The 25744-nt window shown below is 41.3% G+C and overlaps 1 protein-coding gene across 1 annotated transcript in view; it reads right to left on the bottom strand.

The window, feature by feature from the left end:
* The window catches only part of LOC126336045 (neuroligin-2-like), a 119854-nt gene that overhangs the window by 39420 nt on the left and 54690 nt on the right, over window positions 1-25744 (bottom strand). The window contains exon 4 of the mRNA XM_049999525.1: window positions 8047-8198. Within this exon, the coding sequence (XP_049855482.1) occupies window positions 8047-8198 (152 nt within the window). The remainder of the gene's footprint in view (window positions 1-8046; window positions 8199-25744) is intronic.

The following is a 25744-nucleotide window of genomic DNA, read 5'->3' as shown; positions in this document are numbered from 1 at the left end:
GATTCTGAGAGAGATGGAGTTCATGGAATTCACATTTAGTGAAGAAGAAACACGCAAACGAAAGTATCCGGGAGAAGGTAACGGTGATAGACAGAGGAGCGGCAGTACCTTCGGATATTGAATAGCAAACACTTGGCAAAAGGCAGACTGGAATAGACAGAATGATAACATAGATAGGACCGGTAACTGGTTCCATTATAACAGAATCAACAACTGAAATGGCAACTCAAATATGTATGGGCGTCCTTGGAACGGGCAAGGCAGACCAAATATTTCCAGCCACGCTACCAAATCTTTAATGGTATTCTACGCTTTGTTCGGGAACAACAGAATCAGGGCAATCAAAAGATTGATACAACTATTAGGGCACAACAGTTGGAGCTAAGACCACCTAATCCGGGACAATGTCGGAAATGACTAGACGTGGACGTGAAAAATCAGGATGACAGTGGGTTACCCTCATCTAAACTCAAAACTGGAATCAGGAGAATCCTTACACTTCCTTATGGTGTACATAGTTAACAAAATGATACTTACAGAACACAGATGGGGCTAAAAGGTAAAAATTTCGTGTTGGGGCACAACAGACTGGTAATCTAATGCTGATGAGGATAATAGAAAAAATAAGTGATGCAAGCTTAAATTGCCTATTTCAAATGATTGAACCGGATGGGGAAGACAGAGAAATCCCACAGGATAGTGCAGAACCCGTAGGAACATAAGTAGCAGCAAAATAAGAAGTGAGACTCACTGTATCCTCTCCAGTGGAAGCATGTTACCTGACATTAGATAAACTCACGACTTTATATGAGACAGACTAGAGAAAAACGAAGATCCATTCAACAACGTACAAGCGATGCAAATTCTCTAATTCGAAACGAGGGAAATAAATTGTCTCGAGTATGAATTACTAGAAGAAGCATTAGCAAAAGAGGTGGAACTAAAGACTTCAATTAATGTACATTCGACAGTTGAAGTATCCATAGATAACACAGAGGTGAAAGCGATGGTCGACTATTGGAGTAAGCAAACAACCATTTCAGAATATTTATTTAATCGGTGTAATGTGGAGCAGAAAGTGCCATTTTGGAAACCAGGAACAAGAAATGGGAAATTCAAGGGATCCATAGCTGGACCTTCAAGTGAGATCGTAACTCAGAGACTCTGTCAGAAACATTAGGTAAACTCACTGAAAAGTTAAAAGCTCATAGGGCAACGGTAAATATAACGAAGTCTGTCTTTGGAACAAAACAGGTAGAATTTCTCGATCATATCACTTTATCAAATGAGATTGCAGCGGACTCTTACAAAATAGAAGTAACTAGACAGTACGACACATCCTAAAATCGTAGAACACAGCGAACATTCTGAGAAATTGTCAATTTTTAGAAAAAAAATATATTAATTAACAACGTGCCCACACTACACTGACAGGGGAAAAACGCCCTAGCGGTGGGACAGACCAGATGATGCGGAATTTAAGAAAGTAAAGGCACAATTATTAGCAGTGCCGTTTCTATCACATCTAGACCTAACGCAGCGTTTCTGCATGGCAATAGAGAGCCGAAAAAGGACTGGGAGTGGTACAACGATTTGCGCAAGAAGGGCCAACAGCTTATAAACCATTGCATATGGCAGCAGGGTTTTGTACAAATGTGAACGAAACTACTCCATAACATAGCCAGAAGCTTTAGCAGTAATATGGGGGGTTTCAAAAATTTACATATATTTCTTTTTGGCACAAAAATCAAAGTATACCTCGATCACAAGGCGTTAGAACGTTTAGTGAGGGCGAACCTAGGTATTCACGACTCACCCAGTGAGTGCTTGGTCTACAAGAATGTGATATCACAGCGATTTGTACACTTGAAGCAACAAATGTAATAGCAGATACCTAATCACGTTCGCCAAGGTCTAGGAAAGACGACACAAGGCAAGATTCACACGAGAAACATTTCTGAGTCTACTATATGAGTAACATTCCTTTTGAAAACTTTATTACTAACACTTGAAATAATATCAAAACAGAATAAGAGAGTGTTTCAGACACACTATAAAGATCAAACACAAATGGAAGGGTAAGTATAAGTACAGATTTTGCAACGTTATACGTTACATGATGATATCTTGTTATATTGACGAAGTGTGTGGTGCCTTATGGAACATTTTTCCACCAAATGACTTAATTAATAAACACATTTGGTACGTCGATCTAAGTTATGGTCAGTCTGGATCAAAGAAATGCTGTCTCAAAATCAAACGGTTATGCCACTGCAATAATATGGAAAGGTGAATTAGAATGGTAGTAGCAAAGTGTAAGGGCTGTCAACGGTCTAAACATGTAACATTCCAAACAAGAGCACCCACATAACCCATAGTACCCACTAAACTGAAACTGATATCCACAACAGACTTGATGATACCCCTTCCCCGTACAACAAACGGATACAACTACATTTTTGTGGTTACAGTGCTAACTTCAAAATATGCAATACTCACACCTATGAAAAAAACAACAGGAAGGAACATCAGTAAAGCCCTGTCAAAGAATTTTCTGAAACACGTATAATGGGATGACAAACTGTTGTGGGACAGTGGGCCACACTACAGGTCGATTCAATGGCGAGCCAGACTAAAGAGGAGCAGAATAAAACCTGTGTATGGCTGGAAGTATCACCCTAGTTCTAACCTGACAGAATACATGGTGGAAGATGTGGAACCTCACGCTGCCTACACTGTAACAAACGACTCAACACTTGGGATACCCATTTACGAGACTTCCAAGACCCATCAAATGAATAATCTCATATCACAACTCAAGTACCACCCTCGACTGCTCTAAACAAGCAATAGCCGCAAGTAAAATAAGAGAAATATTTAAATTTCCCACAAGCCGGAGACAACAACACAGACAAGCCATAGAAGAAGCAATACATAATATTCAATGTGTGGGCATGATATGCAAAAACAGAGCAGCCCGAAATGCAAGTAGGCGAGAACTCAAAATAGGCCAGAAGGCCTGCCTGTCGAGCAACTAAAAACAAGAGTTTCACAAATTCCTTCTAGAATTCAGGGGGTTGACGGGGGTCTGACATATTACCCATGCTAATGCAGCAGAACTGATCGGTCCCAAAACAAAAATATTAGTGGGAGTGTATCATGTAAGAATAGTTATGTAAGCTATGACTAGGAAATTTACTACAGGATAAATTATGGTAAAAGCGCAAACGATCTCTATTAGTTTAAGGTAAAACATTCCATTTTATACTCTGTATGGAACACAACAATGCGATAAGCGACCATACATAGTATGTTGAAACAGTTGTGAAAGAATAAGCTGGAAAAATTGAGACAGACAATCCTAACAAAAATAATTGTCAATGGTTTAATGGACGTGTAACTAAACGAAGGTTAAGAGACCAAAGCCAACAGCTCACTGAATGAAAATGTAGTAAACATTGTGTCGTAATAATATAAAAGAGGGTTGTTGGACCCAAGGATCACGAGTATCAATATATGAAGTATATTTTGTATGCACCTAGTGATGGGATACTTCCCTGCAGATTAAATTAGTGTGCCACACTGGGACTCAAACCAGGAACTTTGCCTTTCACAGGCTGGCACTCTAGCTGCAGAACTGCCTGAGCAAGATTCGCGACCTATCCTCACAGTCTTACTTCCACAGTACGTCATTTACAGCAGTTTAAACTTCACAAAAGTTCTCCTGCATGACTTGTAGAACTAGCACATCTGGAAGGAAGATGATTTGGAGATATGACCTTGAGGATTGTTTACACTATGAAAGTTTCACTCTGCTACAGAGCGGGTGCTTATAAACTTCCTACCAGATTGTAACTGTCTACTAGACAGTGACTCGGACACAGGACCTTTGACTTTTACAGACAAGTATTCTCCCAAATTATGCACCTCAGCACGACTCACAACACGTCCCTACTACTTTACTTCCACCATTACCTCATTTCCTACTTCCAAACTTCACAGCAGTTCTCCTACCTAACCCGCTGGATTAGTATTCTTGGAAGAAAGTATACTGTTAAGACTTTGCTTAGCCACAGCATTGCGAATTACTTCCTACATTGAATTTTAAATGTGCAGCGGAGTATGTAGAGACATGAAGGAGGTGGGGATATGAAGAGACGAGATACTAGGGGAAGTAATGCTGTGCAGATGGGTTGTGAGTCATACTTGGGTAGCTAGGTTGGTAGAGCAATTGCCCTTCAAATGTAAAGATACTGACGTTGAGTCCCAGAGCAACAAACAGTTTTCATCCGCCAGGAAGTTACCTAACTGTGATACAGTGTTTGAAAAATTTCGTGTAACAAAATTTATATCTGTTTATTATTGTATGGATTTTCCTTCCTCCATTCCCTTCGTTATATAATACAACGATAATCAAAATTCTTTTAAATCTTGTTGAAGTTTACAGCAGCAGTGAAAAATGAGTATTAAAAATTTAATTACAAAACAATACTGACTGCATTAATTAATTTATTTTTATATTAAAATGTGACTGGTTTCTATCTGCTCCATGCCACCAGTTCCAACAGAAATAATGGAGTAGCAGGTCTGAAGATATCACACAGACCGAAAACGATCACTTTTTAACATAAAAATTGTTTTAAGTGGTGAAAGAGACAGACACATACACAGACACACACACACACACACACACACACACACACACACACACACACACACACACAGGGATGGACTGCGTTTTATCATAAATCTGAGATGTGATGAAATATGCGCAGCACTAACCCTTCCCTTTCTCAAACAGTCAGTAGCTGTGCTGTTGTCCGCAACATGTATACGTGAGTGAGTGTGTGTGTGTGTGTGTGTGTGTGTGTGTGTGTGTGTTTGCGTATCTATTCCTTCTTGGTCTGATTTTGTAACGGTTGCTTATCTCATTATTTTCTTCTATACAGAGCGTAAAATAGAATGTTTTGCATTAAACTCACAGCGATCATTTGCGCTTTTAACAGAATCTATTCTGTAATAACTTTGCTAGTCACAGCTTACATAATTATTCTTACATGCTGAACATGGTGAGTCAGTACCATCGTTCTTACAGTGCAGAAGGCGTAACATTTTGGAAGATCACTTACTTGTGGGGGGTGGGGGGTGGGGGGGTGGGAGGGGGGATGTCAGCCACAGAGGGGACGCTTTCAGGCACTGGATTACGTCAGCTATTGAGGTTGCTAGCTCCTAGTGGTGTAAGCTACTAGGGGAATATGACCGAAAAGCTTGACTCATTTTTTTTAATACAGTGAAAAATTCAGGTATATAAGTGCATGTAAGAGACAGAGCACATGTCAAATGATGTCCATTAGTTGCTCCATCCAATAACATTGCAATGACCTTGATCGATGTAAGCTACCCCTCTTAATATCATCAAGAGAGTGACAGCAGTCACCTTTTCAACTGACCATCTTTTTCCCCTGACCACCTTTCTAAATTGACCAACACAGTCTATAGATGATCATATTCTACTAAACATCATTCTCCATTCACCATTCTTCACCACTGGCCATCATTAATCCTCACAAATACATGTGTGTGAGAATGTGTGTGTGTGTGTGTGTGTGTGTGTGTGTGTGTGTGTGTGTGTGTGGGTGTGGGTGGGTGTTTGTGTGTGTGTACACAACAGAGAGACTCTTGCAGCTTTAGTATCATTAGTTGCCTCATTTTCATACTTCGTTATGAAGTTATGGAGAGGTATGTGAAGCCTAACTGCTTTGGTTCGTATGAAGCACAGCTGCATTGGCTCCCAGATCTTGGATTTTCTTTTTTAATTCACACTGGCACAATTGAGTTAATTTTATTGAGGACCACTTTTGAAAGTCCTGAAATACTAGGCAATTATTTACTTGTGCGTAGAGGGGAGGGAAGGGGGGAGCAGAGGGAGTGGCGGAGGGATAGGTCATTATGATATGATGCATTCAAAGCCAGTGAGTGTGCTGAATGTCATTTTTATCGGGAAACTTCATTACATACCTAATGATAGACATAAGAAGTTACAGCCTCATTAGCTCGACATAAATACTAACAGAGTATATATATGATTGGTATGTACATCATTCTAAACCTTTTGTGACTGGATTATTATAAAAACTGAAAATAATTAAGATAGATAGCTTAATGCTTCAGGTATTTGAATTTCAATAAATCTTTTTAGGAAGTAAGGTTTATGGGTCACACATTGCACAGTATCTTCTCTTCTTCAAAAACATTGTGGGAAATCTCTTGCACACTATATATAGACATGTTGCGTCATTGCTACTTTTGACCCAACAATTTTGGCACACTACAGTCACATGTCCACTACTTAACACAGGCTGCCGAGAATTAACTGGTTGAATGCAGGTGTTTACAGTCGTCAGTTCAAGCTGTTGACAGTATTTACTGTATTGACGTCGTTTGTATCCAGGAATAAAATCAGCCTCGGAATCTTGTAGGCGGGCAGTGTATATGCACACTGATTACATATTAACTTACTCAGAACACTTACGAAATTCCCTAGATACTCAAACAGATTACATGATCTTCTCCATCACTTCTCAGTAGAATATAAGTTCTGTATTCGTAACTGATAAAGTTTTATTACGGAAACAGACGTTCGACAGCAATGCCTTTTATTTCACTTATTTAGCTCTCGTCCTTGTTACAAATTTCATGGTTGTAGTTCCATTTTCTAGCAATTACAGCTGTCACCATCCAAAACTTGAAGATGAATGCCAGAATGAACACACTTCGTATGCGAACTGAAACTGCACTTTCTATGGGATTTCAGTTAAGTTATGAACAATGGTAATGCTGGATCCAGGTAGTTCAAAATTCAGCTACTTCCCCGAAACAAATAGCAACAATGAAAGGTAAACAAATAAAATAAAAGCAATGTAGCTTTGGAACGTCTTCTTCCAAAACAAGGACTCACCCTCGCTCATACACGCACAATAATTCACACAGTCAGAATCGTATCACACTCATTCACATACATTCATTTAATTTCAGTATCTCTCTTCTTCCGTTTGAATGATTGTTTTATCGAAATGTTGTGGAACTAGTCAATTGCCGCGTATTGGACTCACTTCTGAGCCGCTGACAACTTTAATCGTGAGTAATAAAGGTAATTTATCCCAGCCGTGTTGTAGGTATGGTCATCACAGTTCTTCTCAAATTGTTATGTGTTACTCGTGAGGAATTGCATTAGCAAAGTATGTGTTGTGGCGGAGCAGTTACAATGTCTACCTCTTTGAACAGGTATCTAAATGACGTCTCAGCATGAACACCACAAACTATTCTTACTACTCCTTTTGTGCAATCAATATGTTCTTTGTAAGTGGTGAGTCACGCCAGGAATGACTGCATAGGACGTTATGGAGTAAAAATATGAAAAATATGTCAGGAGGTCGATTCGTGTTTTTCCAAGGTTACCAAGAGACCTTTCAGAAGCTCAGTAATATACCAATAATTTGTAGCATTTTACCCTATTTACTGATGCGTGCTTGTGTGTTACGTGAATTGATTCTATGACTGTGTCCGTCGTACAGAACTTAACATAGTGCGTTTTTCGAAAATTTAGGGGGAGTCCATTTTCAGAGAACCACTTTATAATTCTTTGGAGGATGTCATTTATCATCTCCTCCATTGGTTTTACTCTAATGGCATTGTCAGCAAAAAGTACTAATTCTGCATTTTGAATGTTAAGTAGAAGGGCATTCGCACACTCGAAGAATAGGAGTGGACCTAAATTTTAACTCTGTGGGATTCAAGAAATGGTTCAAATGGCTCTGAGCACTATGGGACTTCACATCTGAGGTCATCAGTCCCCTACACTTAGAACTACTCAAACCTAACCAACCTAAGGACATCACACACATCCATGCCCGAGCCAGGATTCGTAGCAACAGCGCGGTTGCGTACTGCAACGCCTAGAACCGCTCGGCCGCGTCGGCCGGCTCTGGGATTCCCTTATTGCTTTCATCTCGTATTAAGCGCTGCATTTCGCTGCAGACTACTTACCCGGTCCTGGCGAAGTTGCTCCAGTAGATGATGGCGGCCTCTGCCAGCAGCACCTCAGTCTTGGTGTAGTTCCTGGGGAAGTGTGCGAGGCCGCCCACCAGCGGCGCACCGAACACGTACGGCAGTTCCTCCCCGTGGATGCAGCCCTGCCTCTGTGCACACCACCATCCAACACTGTCACACCTGCTGCAGTATGTGCTGTAGTACAAAACTATTGTTGACCACAGCACTCTCTACTATTTAACAGTTACATTATGTGAGCAGCCATTAGCAACGAACATTCCTTATGGTCAGTATTTACTACCAATAAGCAAAGAATAAATTCCATTGGCTCTTAAGGGTTATAACTAATGCATGGAAAATTTAGCTTTAGATGATATTGGTAGCAGACAGCAACGACGACTATATCCCATTTCTTACGCAGAACCATACCACGCTCATTTCCATGGAATACTCGAAAATACATGTTGAATTTTCCTTATTCACCACAAAGTAATTAATGAAACTAAAATTTCTACACATCATTTAACAATTGTGTTTTATTATTTACACTGAATATACCTTACGACTCCTGTTCTGAATATTCTGAGAGAATTATGGAAAAAAATGTGGAATTAATTAATGATTCAACTTAATTTACCTGTAAAACATTCCACAGAGCGTCATAGCAAAGTGAAATATTTTGAGTTAGCCACCTGGGTACCCATGTATGTTAAAATGCCGCTTCCGGGACAGTAAGGTGCGTCAGCCATAGACCGAATGCGACCAGCTAGCTAAAGACCAGGGTCTGTGTACCACCCAGCCTGGATGTAGTTTTCAGGCGGTTTTCCACATCTGTCGAGGTGAATACTGTGCAGGCACCATATTCCTATCTCAGTTACACGATTTGCTGACATTTGGGAAACATTGGATTATTTTCACATGAAATACTGTAATCGCAGATAGTTGGGGTACCATACTACGTCCCAAGAGAAAATGGGGTGGCGACAAGAAGAGCATCTGGAAAACCCTGATGTCAGGTCCATCAGTAACCATGTCGACCCTGTGCCAATGCGAAACAAAGGCTGAAGAGAAAGATGAAGAGAAACGCTGGAGAAGTGAACTCGAAGTCTGCTTGTTCGAGCGGATAATTCAATTAGTGTCTGAAGTGGCTCATATTCAACTCATTGCCACCATTCCGAATCTTCCTCCACCAGCATAATGCCATTTCTGAGTTGCGAAGCTGGTGATAGAGAAAAATATACGTTTACGTCTTCCATTAACTAGCCGATACAATTCCAAGCTTTTTCAAACTACAAAAGTCTTTTCTTGCGAAATTAAATGCAAGTGAAAGGGTGCTAAAACTGGTGGTTAGGGTGAATGTTCCTACATTTCATACTTCAGATGGTTCAGACTGCTTACGACGTTTTCAGTCACAAACACTTTACTTACTATCTACCAGGCTCTTCATGTCGTTGTTACCTTGCTCAGTGGGTACATCCATTTCTTAGCAATTACATTTCATTGTCAAATGAGTTAAATTATAATTCGCTTCCATATTTCCAACAAGGAAGCGTATTTCATTACCTTCGTAATTTGATAATGTATTTGCAACAGGGTGGAAAAAATGGGTGAAGAAATTTTAACCGTGGTTAGCAGATGCAAGGAGGAACCAAAATTAATAATGTCGTTTAAGTCGACAACGCACCATTTTTAAACAACGGAAACTTGGCGCCATGCGCTCCGAATGGCCGTCGGATTGCCCTGTTGCCGTTCGGCGGTTGACGGGCTGCACTATGGCTGTCGGTCCACACATAAAAGTGTCCCTTGCCCGTCGCTGCTCAAATCGTGTTACTCACATGTGTCGAATAGGTCTTGCTGTTTATCTCCACCTCACGTGAGAGGCATTCACACGTAAGCTTCGTCATGCGTCACCTGGGATTTAGTCATACAGTCAGCATGGGGGCACAGTATTCGTTTGAAGAAGAACGAAATATGGTTTCTGTTTATCAACTAACCGAAGGTAAAGTGCATGAAGCACTACGGCTGAATGAGGAAAGGTACCCAGCAAGTTGCCACACACACCCTCAAAGAAAAAATGGTTCAAATGCCTCTGAGTACTGTGGGACTTAACAGCTGGGGCCATCAGTCCACTAGAACTTAGAACTACTTAAACCTAACTAACCTAAGGACATCACACACACCCATGCCCGCGGCAGGATTCGAACCTGCGACCGTAGCGGTCGCGCGGTTCCACACCCGCAAAAGTTTATAGCAATTCACCGGTGACTTGGCGAAAAATGCTCCTTAGCGGGATATCATTGTGATGCTGGAAGACCTCGAACACGACGGGATGCTGCATTTGAAGAGATTGTACTCGAGCGCTCGGAGGAAGCACCTACGACAAGTACTCGAGCGGTTGGAGACAATACAGGGAACACTCATAGGTTAGTCTGGGAGGTTTTGAGGGATGACGGCGAGCGGCCATTTAGTTTCCACCCTGTCCAAGACCTAAATCCTGTGGTGGACTATGAACACAGGGTTGGATTTTGCGTTTTGTTGCATGAGATCCCAACTTCCCCACCATTGTGTTGTTTGCCGACGAGTGCACCTTCCATCGGAATGGCCTGTACAACACTCGAAACATTCATTACTGGAGAAGGGGAAATTCTCACGTCACGTACGTCCAAGGACACCACGAATGATTTTTGTTCAACATTTTGGCGTTCATTGTGGGTGACCATCTAACTGGGCCGGTCCGTCTACCTCCTCGACTTATCGGAGCAAATTACCTCTACGTTTTGCAAGAAACTCTACTCGGCCTGCTGGAAGATGTTCCCCTGGACATACAGCTATGTATTTGGTTGCAGCACGATGGGGCGCCCGCACATAACAGTCGGCTTGTGCGCGAATGTTTAAACTAACTCTTCGACGTCCGGGTTCTTTGCGGAGGTGCTCGTAGGATACGGCCTCCGCGATCACCAGACCTGATACCACCGGACTTTTTCCTGTGGAGATTCTTCAAGGTTTTAGTTCATACACCCGCACGCTAACCACCTAGATATGAAGAGGAATTAATGGATCGCATTCAACATGCCGTCAATCACATCAGGGCAACGCCAGAAATCGTTGAAAGAGTTCGGCAAAACGCCATTCGACGTTGCCAAGCTTATGTCGCGTCCGAGGGTCACCATTTGGAGCTCCTGCTGTAAGTAAAGAATGTCCTCGCTACAAAAAAGGCCTTTTCCATGGCCGACACAATTTGGAAAAAATGCGAACTAACAGCTGTTGACGGGATTGTTCCTAGTGCCATGAAAATACAATGGATGTGTCTGGACCCCGTTGGATTCGCCCCCAGACCCGCAGAGTGGAAATTTGGCGCGCTACCACCGGGCGTGCGGGCCGTTTTGGATACTTCGCGATCTGCAGCAGGCAAAGTATTCGTGGTAATGCGTTGTCCAGAGCATAAGGCAACAGGGAAATCCCGTTAACAATCGGAGCGCGTGGCGCCTAGTTTCCGTAGTTTAAAAATTATGCGTTGTCGACCTACACATTAGTAATTTTGGTAATTTTGGTTAACTCTGACATGAGCTATCCTGGGTTAAAATTTCGTGTCACAGTTTTTCTCCACCCTGTATATTACAGTATGACATTATGAAAAAAAATTCTTGGGAGAAGTAAATCATCTTACATTCCGAGATAAAGGTTGTATAAGAACAATTAGCAATGGATTTTGCCTTTTCTAGAGTAGTTTTCTCAGTGTCTGTTACACAAAAAGGTCGGTGAAACACTAGAGTCGTTTTATTCTATTTTTTTCATCTCACAGCTTCTTAAGAACAGTATCTCCTTCCGGATACGTGCAAACCAGAAGTTAGTGGTGACTAATGGTATAAATTCAGTGCCTTTTGGAGAATGTTTCTGGGAAAAAAGCTATCAAAATCAAAATACAACATAACAGTCTAAATTACCACGCAAGTGGTTAAAATTGAAATACTGTGTTTAATGATGCTACATAGCAAATTTCTCCTCGCCACACTCTCCTCAGCCGTCATCACCGAGGGTTAATGGTCTGAAGATGATCGTACCACGATCGAAACGGTCACTTTACTAATAAATTTTAAGATTGAACATCTTACACGCAACCTTAGATTATTTCTTATTGAAAAAATGCATAAATCATAAGAGGAAATTTATGATTCAGGTACGCAAAGTGAAGTAAGTATTTCACGCTCATGGAGGTTAGATGTTTTGCCCGTGGTGGATATATTACATTATATGACTCAGTCCTGGTTTTCATTATCGCTTCAATGAGACTCGGTTCAGTTCAGTTTCAGTTTATATAGGAGATAGAATGCAGGACGAATTCACATTTGGCATATTAATTGCGTCATGATTTTTTAACTGAAAACTAAAACAAGAGAAGAATTTTTATGTCGAGTGATCGTCGTTTGAAATAAATGCAAACAGACATTTCGGAATTCAAGCATTGCAGATGCAATAACAATAAGAGATGTGGTAAACAGCTGATCTGTTGATGGTGTTCCAGTTTCTATGGTGAGCTATAAGGTACTTTGAACAATTAGTGACATAATTTATGGTGCAATGTATTTATTTATTATTAGTGGTAAGCATTACTGACTAATACGTCAAAGCAGGTGAATTTCAGAAGAATGCAGTTCATTTGTGGACACTGATCACTTATGGTACTGTCGACTTCGTAATGACTGTAGGAAACCCATTTGTATCTTGCAACCTAATGGCTTCTGCGAATATTGTACATTTTACTACCATAAAACCTGTCTAGCTGTGTACAGACATCGTGTGATCGTTTTTACAGATATACAGTTCCATAATATGTATTTCACCTGGAAAAACTGTAGTTATGGCAAAGCGAAGAAAAGCAATGAGAAATTAATCAGCTCATGTTTTACTTCATAGAAGTATGGGATAGCACAGTACTTGTAAAAAATTGGAATCAATTAAGTGTAAGTGCACTGGACATGTATTTCTTCTAGCGCATTTTACTTCCTCGTAGCAAATACATCCATTTTCAGTTTGTATTATTTTTATAATTTTGCATTGCAGGTCACCATGGTACTGAATAAATACACATTCTGCTACTTATACGTGTACTGTAGCCATATACATGTATTTGCAGTTTTTTAAACGGAGTAACAAAGTGATACCAACATTCCATTAACCTTGTGGCAGGTAGCGGTTCCACAGATACCTCATCCTGAAATAATTACAATTTAACAAAGCTGAAATATGGCTTCAACAGATAAGTATCTTCATCCATAGCTATACACTGTCAAACATTTTTAATTTCATTTCAGAAATTACTTCTCATTTTACCTCTCTTAGAGTTTCTTACCATTCAGCTCACATATGGAGCAACAAAAGGATGACTGACTGTTTAAATGACTCAGTGACCACTTTAATTAGTCTAATATTGTCTTCGCAGTCTGTACGGAAGCAGTATGCATGGAGTTATAGTACACTCCTGGACTGTGAATAGTGAGTTTCTCCCAGTGCATAAAATGTTTCAAACTACACGTGAGAAAGCAGCCATGGTTTTCGAAAACGTGACACAGCCGCATTCCCGTGGTCTGTAACCTTCAAGTATCTCACAGATCAGATGTAGCGCATTTCTTTGAGGCTCCCTCACATTTGGAACAAACATGAGAGTATTCTTGCAGTCGTTCTCTGTATAAGTTCACGCTCCCCATCCAGATTTTGAACATGTCTCACACACCTGATCAGTTTTCTAGAATGAGTTGCACTACAGCTTTATAAACAGCCTCTTCTCAAGACTAACCGCATCTTCCCAACATTCTGCCTCTGAAAGAAATTCTGTTCCCAGCGTCACCTGTGATTGAGCCTAAGTGATCGTTCCATTTCGTAACCCCAAAGATTGATACACCCAGGTACATGTATAATTTCACTAACTCTAGTTGTGATTTGTTGAAGCTGTAGTCATAGGGTACCTAACATCTGTTTTCCGCCAGGTTCATAATTTTACATTTCTGATAATTAAAACAACTTGGCCGTCTTTGCATTATTTAGAAACCTCATCACATTCTGAATCTTTGTGGAACTTCCCTCAGACGGTACATCTTTATACATGCCTGCATCTTTCGTGAAAAGTTTGTTGCCCATACTAAAACTGTTTGTCAGATCATTAATATACAATAAAACAGCAAGAGCCCAAATACGTCTACCCTAAGGCCTCCATGAAATTATTTTTGCTTCCGTCGATACACTCTCCATCCAAGATACCTTGAGATCTTCTCCCTACCTAGAAATACGCAGTCAAGTCACGAGTTTCGGTTGTTATCCCCTGTTATCATACTTTGGTTAAAAAATAGAGAGAGAAAAGAATGTTTGTATTATACTGATGTATACAGGGTACCCCACTTATCTTGACCACCCTGAATAACTGTTGGTCCAGATGCAAATTACGAAATGTTTATCTAGTTTCTCCATCATGTAAATCTCTGTCCTTGATTTAGTTGCCCTTTGTTACGTGTCAGTCACTGCACTTAAACTGCGTCATAGTTACCGACACTAATATCAAAATGGACATCCTCAGATAAATTACGCCCTGTAGATGAGATGTATATTTACAAATAAACAAACGATTACAGTTACAGTAAAACTGGATGTTTTATTTATGAGAAGAAAAGTGATGGAAGCAGAAGAAATACATTAAGATTTGTGGTACGGCCGGGACTCGAATTGAGCAATTCAGTAACTCGTTGGTCCAAGTCTGGCCCTTATGCAATCAGGTTTTCGGCTTGGAAATAGTTGATAGAGTAGCTGGGTGTGCTCCTGAGGAATACTGTGTAAAATTCGGTCCAGCTGTAGCGTTACATTGTCAAAACCCTGAGGCGGTTGGCGGGTTGTCCACATAATGCTCCCAACGTCCGGCGACGTCGGTGGCGAAGTTTAGCAAGCATGAAGAAAAGTAGTAGTAACCCTCGCAATGTGCGGGCGGTCATTATCTTGCTGAAATCTATGTACAGGAAGGCTTGCCATGAGTGGCAACAAAACGGCGCGTAAAATATCGTGGACGTACCGCTATTCTGTAAGGGTACCGCTTAAGAAAACCAAAGGGGCCCTGCTGTGAGATGAAATGTCACCCCTGACCATCACTCCTCGTTGTCGGTCCGTACGGCAGGCGACAGTCTGGTTGGGCCCCCAGCACTGGCTGGGCCGTCTCCAGACTCGTCTTAATTCGAAGCGGTACTCGTCCCTGATGACTGTGATACGCCAGTAAATGAAAGCCCAAGCCTTTAGAGTTGTGCAACCGAAATTTAGAGGATACCCTTTAGTACTCCTGTAGACGACTTCACACTTTTCGTTATTTAGAGTCAATTATCACTTTTCGATCCATACAGATATCTTCTCTAACTCATATTCCATTTGGTTCCGATGACCTGATAACTTTAAAAGACGATAAATAACTCCATCATCTGCAAACGGTCTAAGAGGGCTACTCAGGCTGTCTCCTAAATCGATTATGTAGATCAGGAACGGCGGGGGGCTTATGATACTAGCTTGGGAAACGCCAGACATTAGTTCTATGAACTCGATGTCTTTACGCCAGTTGTTACGAAGTGCGACATTTCAGGCAGGATATCACAAATCCAATTACTCAACTGAGACGATAATCGGAGGCACACACTTTGCTTAGAAGTCGCTAGTGCGGGAATATTTCAAAAGTGTTATCTAAATCTAAGATTTGGAGTCAATACGACGTCCTCTGTCGATAACACACAACACTTCTCAGAATAAAGAACAAGCTGTGTTCCAGAAGCACGATGGTTTCTGAATCCGTGTTAAGTATAAGTCAATAAATCGTTATCTACGAGTTACTTTATAATTTCGGGGCACAGTATATGTTATGATATGGGTGTGTAATTCCGTGGATTACTCCTATTCTGTTTCTTCGGTACGACTGAGTGGCCTTTATATGTTTGCTAAATATTGAGTTATTATATCAGCATACTCTGAAAAAATCTAAATGATATACAGTGTGGATCGGAGGTCTTGCCTTTATTAAATGACTTAAGCTGCTTCACCCCACCGAGGATATTTTCTCATAAGTCACACAGGTCTGCAGCTCTTCTTCGTTCGATTCCTGCAATATTTACCTCCTCTTCTTTCGTGAGGTAATGTCGGAAGACCGCGTTTAGTAACCCTGCTTTAGTGGCACTGTCATAAGTAACATCAACATTGTTACCGCATCGTAAAGGTACTGATTGCGTCTCGCAGTTGGTGTACTTTACATACGACCATTCTCTTTGGGTATCCTGCCAGATTTGGAGAGAGAGTTTCTTTCCGGAAACTATTAAAACCATCTCACATTGAAGATAGCTCTAAATTACAAGTTTCTGTAAAATTTCGCCAATATTTTGAATTTTGGGTTCATTTAAATTTGTCATGCTTTTTTCGTTCCATGTGGAACAGTGTTCTGACCTGGTTTGTGTACTATGGGGGACGAGTACCCTCTTCTCGTAACTTATTAGTATATTTCTCTCTCGACACAAGTCTAAATTCAAACCACATCTGGTGTATGCTCACGTAGTTATAAAGTATGGAGTGAAGACTGACTTTTAGGAGGGCAAATTTGTTCTCCTGTTTTCAAAATATGTATTTTGTGTTTGTTATTCGTGAGTTTGTATGTTACGATATTCATTGTCGGAACAACAACCTTGTGGTCACTAATCTCTGTATCGGTCATGATGCTCCCTCTTTACTCAGTATTATTTGTTGCCAAGAGGTCAAAAATGTTTTCGCAACCATTTAAACTTAGAGTGGGCTCCTGAACTGATTGTTGAGAATTGTTTTTTGAGAAAGCATTCAGTATCATTTCCGACGATTTTTTGTGCATACAAACTATTTTAAACATGTATTTTCACTAATATTTCAAGCGTAGACTGAAGCCACCACCAATCATAATTGCATTAGTGAGGAACTCATTTGAAATGGGACAAAAGTTTTCTTTAAACTGTATCAGAAACTGCATCAACTGAGTCAGGGGTAGGAAAAGGAACTACTTGTTAATTTATTCCGGTAGTGAAAACTCTACCCATACTAAGTCACAGGAACTATCTACTTCAGTTTCACTACATGTATTTAATCCATCCTTTCTGAACACGGTCAGGTCCACTGTAAAAATTTCGTCTGACCCTATTTCCGGCTCTAGTCAGCTTTCCATACCTATAACGCTTTGCGATTCAGTGTTTTCTTTTAGGACTTCCAGCTCTGGCTACGACAACTTGCACCAACAGTACCGTTTGTTGCTAGGTTACCTGTGTTTACCCTGCACCCTTTTAGACTGCGGCCCTTTCTGTAGATTCCCGAGAACTTCTAACCTATTAAACACTGACAAAAGCAAAATATCTGCATCTCCAGGCTTATGGACTCTCCTCCGTCCAGAAATGGAGCCGTTACCGAGACAAGAGGCGGTGTTCCATGGTATTAAGAGTCATGTCTGCAGAGGAAGGAAGTTTTATTTCCAGTGTGCTTAATTTTTAACGATGCAATGTGTTAACGAACCTCTAGAATTCTATATGCTCATTGTAACAGGGGGATACGATAACTCTGTACACATGCATGAAAAGATGAAACACTAGAATAAATATGAGAATATTGCTTCATTTAATTTATGCATCGCAACCGAGGCTGAACTAAGAGTGCTTGAATGTGGTATGGTGTTAATGCTTTTAAGTGAGAGTTTACGATTTGTTTGGATAATTTCAAGACCAAGAGTTATCATGACTACTATCAGTTAGAAAACTGAGACTCTAGCAACAGGAGATGTGGGTGAACAGGTTGTCAGAAACATAGATTGATGGTGTTCTGCACACACAGTCTGTTGTAATCCTTACGCACATCAACTTGCTTATGGCTCCCTCTGCAGTTTTTACCCTCCATACTTTGAAAGCGGGATTTAAAAATAATGACTTGACTTTCTCTTTACAGCGTGGGCTCATTAATAACTGTTATTTCTGAAACTATACAAAACTTCTTGTGTCTTTCGTGATTGCGTTCACATTCCTCTACGTCACATTCATAACCATACGTGCTAGTAAAACTTAATTAAATAAGGAACGCTGCTGATGGAAAGAATTAAAATTTGTGCCATGGCCGAGACTTCAGCCCAGGTCTCGTGCTTTCCATGAAGATGTGCTAGTCACTACACCACCGTAGCGTTGTGGCTACCGCTTCTGCACAGACTAGCTACGTCCAGTGATCTCTGTAACACAAACTTCAATTCCTGCCTTCAGCCCATTTTCCTCATCTCACGTCGTCACTATTATTGCAAAAAATTCTGTCAGTATTACCTGCAACGGGTAATAGTGATTGAATTATCTTAGTCCCTGATTGGGAAACAGATGTGGAAGGTGGGTGATGCTACAAGTGATGCATTACTTTCAAATACTTAGGTCTTTCTTAAGCACCTACTGTTCGTAAATTTCAGAACATCATATAGATACCATGCATATTAATAGTTTTTGGCATCATAAGAGGTGGATTAGGAAGTGGCTCAGTGTAACGGAAGTACTCTATGACTACAGAGGGCTTCAATAACCATTTTATTAATGTAGTGAAATTCAAATATTTAGAAGCACTTTTACTTATCGGTACTATTTTTTATTTCCAGTGTTGAAAGCACATTGCTTTACAAGTTTATAAGTACTAAGGTCAAATGTTCCACAAACTGACCCTTAATAAGCACTTCGGTGATGTAAACCGATAAAACAAATGAGAACACACAAACTATCACAGCCTAACTTTAGGGAATGGGAACTGCATAGTAAGGAAAACGGAGAACACTCAAATCACTCACATAAGATCACATCCTGAAGCCTAGCAACGGCTGTTGTGCAGTCTTTTATTATTCAAATGACCAGATAGCAAACGAAAGTGCCAGCTGTATGCATCAGGCTTCGGGAGCTACCTCCGGAGTCCCTGCGAAAAAGGAGCTTAAAATACGCATCTATCAATACTTACAGGCAGTCGTTTCACTCAGAATGACATGTCTTATAGTATGAAGAGTACAGGTATTATTGGATTCTACCCTTTTTGTTCCCCTATTTCAGGAATACCATTTAATAACACACAATATCTTTCAAGCACGTGGGGAAGTTAACCGTCGGATGCTACCCCATTGCAGAATGATCCAAAATGACGGCCTGCAAAACAATATGTGAAATGTAATAAATATGGAACCCCATCATCACCAACAACATTAAAGATCCTTTAACAATACAGGTCAGAACTAAACACTCGGTCGTTCTACTAGCATATGGAAGGGTAGCATTACAAGTCTACACCAACACGCGCAGTCGACCGAATATGTGCAAATGAAAATGATCTTGAAACTCTTGCTTAACCATCCTGACTGGCGTAAATGGAATTAACCTTCATCTAAAGTTAAATTAAGGAAAACCATTACCTTTGTCCCTCTACAAGTGGATCGCTTATACAAGCACCCATACAAGCCAGAAGACGGTCTTGTGGAAACTGTTCACCCTATGACCAGTGGTGTGGGATATTGCCATTATCAACGGCTAAATGCCAACTTCATGTATCTCTGCTGTGCTAACCTGACCCTTTGCCTGTCACCAATCGAAAACTCTACGCTTTCCCATTTCCTCAACACACTGACAAGTCGCGAAAAAGCTTTTGTTGCCAAAGTTATTTCAAATATCACCTAAACTATATGATCAAAAATCATAAAATAAATGTGAAGAGCAACCTGCGAATCTTTAAAGACTGAATATTTCAGATTTTAAAAGGAAGAGGAGAAATATTTTGGTTAGATTTTTCAGGATACATCGTACTAACCCATCGCATCTATTTTCCTCTTATGTGAACAGTTAATCGTCCATGTTCCTCTTTACACTACCCTCCTGAAAAATTACATACGTTTGTTACATTTTCACAGTTAAATATGCACTGATTAGCTGGAACATTATGACCACCAACCTATTATCCATATAAAGTCGTCCAGATGGTAGCAGCACCTGCTGAGAAATGAATATTACTCAGACATCAGCAAGGTGCATTTGATATCAACGAGCGTGCTGTCCATGTGTAGAATGGTGAAGGCGCGAGATCTATCTGAGTTTGACTGAGGGCAGATTGTCATGGTCTCGAGGCTCTGGACGAGCAGTTCTGACACTGCACGATTTGTCGGATGTTTGAGGAGTGCTTTGGTGAGTGTCTTCAACAAGAGTCAGAGCCAGAGCGAGGCCACATCCAGACATCATGGGGCTGGGGGGGCCATCCCTCATTATGTATATCGGACGTCGTAGGCTGGGCACACTGGTAAAATAGGACAGGCGGGAACAGTGCCAGAACTAACATTAAGCTGGGCAGGTCACAAGTGTGTCTGAACATACAGTGCTCTGAACAAACGATGGGCCTCCGCAGCCAACGGCCCACCCATGTGTCAATGTTCAGACCATGACATCTGCAACTATGACGGGAATGGGCACATGACCACTGGGACTGGACCATGGTGAAGGGATAGAGCGTTACATGGTCTGATAAATCCCAATACCTCGATCACCATGCCGTTGTCTTCCAGAAGAACAGCCCTCTGACACCTGCACTATGGGACGGAGACAAGTTAGCTTCGGCTGTATTAGGCTCTGGGGAATATTTACAAGGGTATCCACAGGCCCAGTGCAGTTCATGCAAGGCACCATGACGGCCAAGGTGTGTCGTGCACTAGTTGTAGACCACATACACTCATTTATGACGACAAACTTTCCCAATGGCAGAGGCATTTTCAACAGGAGTATGATATAGTGGTTTGAGGAACACAGTGGTGAGTTCCAGTTGATCTGCATCCCTCCCATCTCACTAGATCTGAACCCAGTCGAGCACACCTGGTATGTAATTGAGTGTGGTGCCAGAGCTCATTGCCCATATTCCCGGAATTTACGGGAATTAGGGGACCTGTATTTGCAGATGTGGTGTCAGATCCTTCCAAGACCTCTCAAGGCCTCAATGCTGCCATCCCATTGTGTGAAGCCACTGTTATCCGTGCCAAAGTTGGACATAAGAGATATTAGGCATGTGGACATTATGTTCTGGTTGATCAGCGTACTCTCGATGTTAACAAATCTCTCTTGTTTTCTATTTTTATTTCGAGCCCTCATTTTATAACTTCTTTACTTCTTACTTTGTCAGTCATCATTGTTCCAAAATAATGAAACATCTATGTTTAGTGTCTCATTTCCTGATCTACTTCCCTCAGTATAGGATGACTTACTTAACTAAATTCAGTTACTGTTAGGTCATTTTTCCAGATGGACATGATGTGTACTGTTTTCAAAATACTATCCATTATGTTCAACTGTTCGTTGAACTTCTTCGCTATCTCTGACAAAATTATACTACCATCGGCAAACCCTAATATCTTCTCCCTCCTCCTTGCAGTTTAACTACTTCTCAGGTTTTCTTGTTAGTTTCCTGTACATTTCTTAGTGCGAGTGTATGTTCTGTGTCTCTTTCTCTTCAATTATTATATCCCATCTACATTTATAAATGCAGCCTGTTTTCTGTATAGTCTGTAATAGGGGTATAAATTACATATATCCTAGGTCCAGCTTCATCATATTGTCACTGCTATTGTTCAATTATTCCATTTTCATAGCAGAGAAAATGGAACAACTGGATATTGGCAACAGTGTTGCTTTTGCCCTTGTATGCAGTATCCATTGAGTGCTCTAAATTTATGTTTGCGCTGTATTACTTAGAAATGCATAAATTTCATGATAATACGTTATGGAACAACATGAATAATTCAGAATTTAGAAACACATTCAGTATCAATGTATTATATATACGATCGCAGGAGTTGAAAATCCTGTTGCCAGCAAGTTAGAACCCTATTTCTTTTCTCTTCACATATCGATCCTTCTGGAGATTGATGTGCGTTCCTTGTGTTGGCACAATGTTACATAATTATGGCATGATTTTGAAACCAATTATAGAAGTCAAATATGAATCGTATTTCAAGAATATTTTTCTCTATTCACCTGTGAAAATTAACTTCTTTGAGCTGCAAACACACTAGAGGTCTACGTATGTACTTTATTTGCTTTGGGCCTTTGTCCCTCTTCAACATGGGGTCGGGCTTGTTTCTGACTTCGGCGATGTTAGTGACAGAGAGTGGGCGGATGCTCTTCCTATCGCCACCCTGTACCCCAGCTGTCTGCGTCCAGTGTAAGCCACGAAATAGTGTGAACGGGTTGCAAATATCTGTGAGCCGTGTGACTGAGCCGGGAAGTTGGGACCAGCCTGCTACTCACCTAGTGGGCTGTGGAAAACCACCTAAAAACCTCGTCGTTAATCCTCCAGGCGGATCCGAACTGAGGCCGGCATGCCTACCTTAGTCCAGGAAGCAGCATATTAGTGCTCTCGGCTAACCTGGCGGGTAGAAGTCTATATATGTATACCACGAGAAAATAAAAAATAAAAATGTACGCCCGAGTATTGGTGTTTTTTCTACTTCCTGAAAAGAAATTAAGAAATCGGCTATAAACATTGATAAGTTACAGTCGGCGAGAAACAGAGTTTTTGAAGGTAAAACATACTATGTGATGCGCTTTATTCATATTAGTTGACGGTTCCACGATAAATCGAGGAGTGGCAGCTCTGTCTCTAATTTCAGATTATCACCAATGGCACCTATGTAAGAATAAGTGTATGTAAATAGTTGTAAGTGAAAAAAACATGGCCCGCCAATAGTAATAACGTGTGCCGTGTTCGTACCAGGAAAATGCTTTACAAAGCTGAGGACAATGAGGATAGCTGCCACTCAGATAAGGGCCATAAATATGTTATGAACGCTAATCTATTTCGAAAGTTGCTGCTAGTTAGTTATGTGAGAGGAATTATTTGAACAAGGAAACAAATGAAGTTGTGGCCCTTGTCATAGCTTACGTCAATTACAACCAAGGACTTCAGATAAAAAATGGTCTTTACGTAAAATGGGAGCCCTCAGCACAATATAGTCGTTTTCAGCATGTAAGATACAGCCATAACAAAGACGTGTATTGATCGCCGCGGTACAGTACTGTAGGATCTTCTCCAGCCAAATGTTTCTAAAATTCCATTCTGCTGTAATACAGTTCCCAGAAAGTAATGATGTTATTTCGAGCGACATATGGTCTCCAGTGATAGCGAAATTCACATTTCATGAAAGAGCCTCCGATCTCGAAAGTCCAGAATGGCAGCTCTGTGGAAGCAAGGCCTGTCCTGGCAACCCCACCACGGGGGACCCCAAACACTTCAGTGCAGATCACAGGGGATGAGCACAAGCCGTACATTTTTCCGACTCGGCCTTCCAACGGTCGTAACGCCGTTATATATCGTGTAGCCTTTATCCGACGGAGAATATTGTTTTATCCGAGGCGGCCCGATGCTGGGCTGGAGATGGAGAACTGGGAGCACAATGGGGTGGGGTAATGCTTGGTGGAGGAGGGGGGAGGCCGGAGTTACGGGCAGGCCCAGGCGCGACTGGCCTTTCCTGGCAGACGCGGCGGATCTGCGTGCAGCAGGTGCCGCTATCTCGCCGCCGCCGGCCGCGCCCCATCAGTCTCTATACGGCGCGGGACCCCAGCCGTGGGGCAGCGCCGCGCCGGGCCGTGCTGAGCTGTGCTGCGGGCAAACTGCTCCCAGGGGCTGTGCGAGGCGGGGAGTGGGCGATACGGCGCCGCGTGGAGAAGAGAATTACGGCCGAGTCTGCAGCAGCGCGGTTGCTGACGTGACGCCGCTTGATGGAACTAATAACTCGCACGTACTCGTGCGCACCGCTTTCGCTTAGGCAGCGTTCGAGTTTCCCGACGGTGAAACCAAGTCGCCAGAGTCGCATCGAAGTCTACGGATAAGGGCTATATTATGTTCTTAGAGATGTGGCTCGCTTATGCGAATGAATGAGAGGCTGTTTGTATTGTCCCATACGAGTTTCGCTGTTTTTATTTCTTAACCATGTTCAGTGGCTCTGTAATGCACGTTTATTTCTGAGTACAATAACGTGTAATCCATCAAAAAGCATACACAAAAAAACTGACTTCAGTCACATCTACAAACATTAATACACAAACGAAACAAAAAGCACATGAGCGTATCATTACTTCAAATCAGTGTACCTGCGTATGACAGATATTTCAAAACTAGATACGAGGGCTGTCCAGAAAGTAAGTTACGATTGATCGCGAAATGGAAGACACATTTAAAATCGGAAATGTTTTATTTGTAATAGTTAGCTACGCCTTCCAGCTACTTCTCTACGTACTCGCCGTCCTGACTTAGACATTTGTCGTAGCGTTGAACCAACTTTCCAATACCCTCATCATAGAAGGCAGCCGCCATTGCTTTCCGCCAATTCTCTACGCTGGTCTACAGCTCGTTGTCTGTTTCAAAATGTTGTCTTCATGGCCTGTGGTTCATTTGAGCAGAGATGAAACTCAGAGGGAGACAATTACGGGCTTTACTGTGGGTAATCAAACATTTCCAATTGAAAACGATGAAGGCGGCTCTTCATTGCTCCTACAGAAACCGGCTGAGAATTGTGTCGAAGAAGAAACAGCACGACAGCTATGTAATGTTGGCTGTATAGCTTCAGGCGAAATTTCTTATTAGGCCCTCATACTTGGCGGGAGACATTATTTTCTAGACATCTTTATGCGCTCACTGTGAGCTCAGAAATGAGATGAGCGACGTGATGCTATCTAGGGACATACTAAAGACACTGCCCAACACAACTGTGCAAAGCTTTATCGGATTTTCATAGTCGTTTCCATTTCGCGATCAATCGTAACTTACTTTCTGGACAGCCCTCGTATAAGGAGCACGTAAGAAGTTCGGACTAAGAAAGTACTCATTGTACCTTTGCTGAACTCTAATAAAGCAGGTACATGAACCATGTTACATAGAACAGGATAAGAAAACTGTTAAAGTAAACATTACAACGGTAAAGTTGTAACATTACAGCAGCACATTCACACACCTCAGAGTCTTTAAAATGAATAAAAAGGTAAAAAATTACCAAATCAATATATATGACAACCCAGTTGCCAGGTTAGATACTAAAACAATACCGGAGATGTAAGGAAAGTTCGGTTTATAAAGTCCCACCGACATATAGGTCATTAGAGACAGAGTATAAGCTCGGACTGTGTCAAGGACGGGGAAGCAACTCGGCCATAAATTAAATACCAGCATTTGCCTGGAGCGATTTAGGGAAATCGTGGGAAACCTAAATGTGGATTACAGTACGTGGGGTTGAACCTGCGTCCTCCCAAATGCGAGTCCAATAGTGTGCTAACCAAAAAGGAGATAGAGAACGTAACCAGAATAAAAAGTAACCCAATACGCACTAACAGACACCCCAAGAAGAAAAGGAAAAAAAAAAGAATTACAAATACGCAAAACCGCAGAGTGTTTATCTACATACAGACATCACAGCAGAACCAAAACGCGAACGATAAACATAGAACAAGAGCTGGTACTGCTGCTGTAAACACACCAAACCAAAACACAGTGTACAGTGACTATGATGTACCTGCGTATGCAGACCACAGCCACGTATGTACTAATACCACAAACAGTAAGTAGAAACAAATATTAAGTTAATCTCAGTGAACTAGCGCCACAAAATGTTTTCTCATCTAATATCACGAAAACTACA

The sequence above is a fragment of the Schistocerca gregaria genome, chromosome 2 (genome assembly GCF_023897955.1).
Source record: "Schistocerca gregaria isolate iqSchGreg1 chromosome 2, iqSchGreg1.2, whole genome shotgun sequence".
Taxonomy (NCBI): Eukaryota; Metazoa; Arthropoda; class Insecta; order Orthoptera; family Acrididae; genus Schistocerca; species Schistocerca gregaria.
The sequence above is the reverse complement of the archived record's forward strand: the minus strand, read 5'-3'. Positions and strand labels throughout refer to the sequence as shown.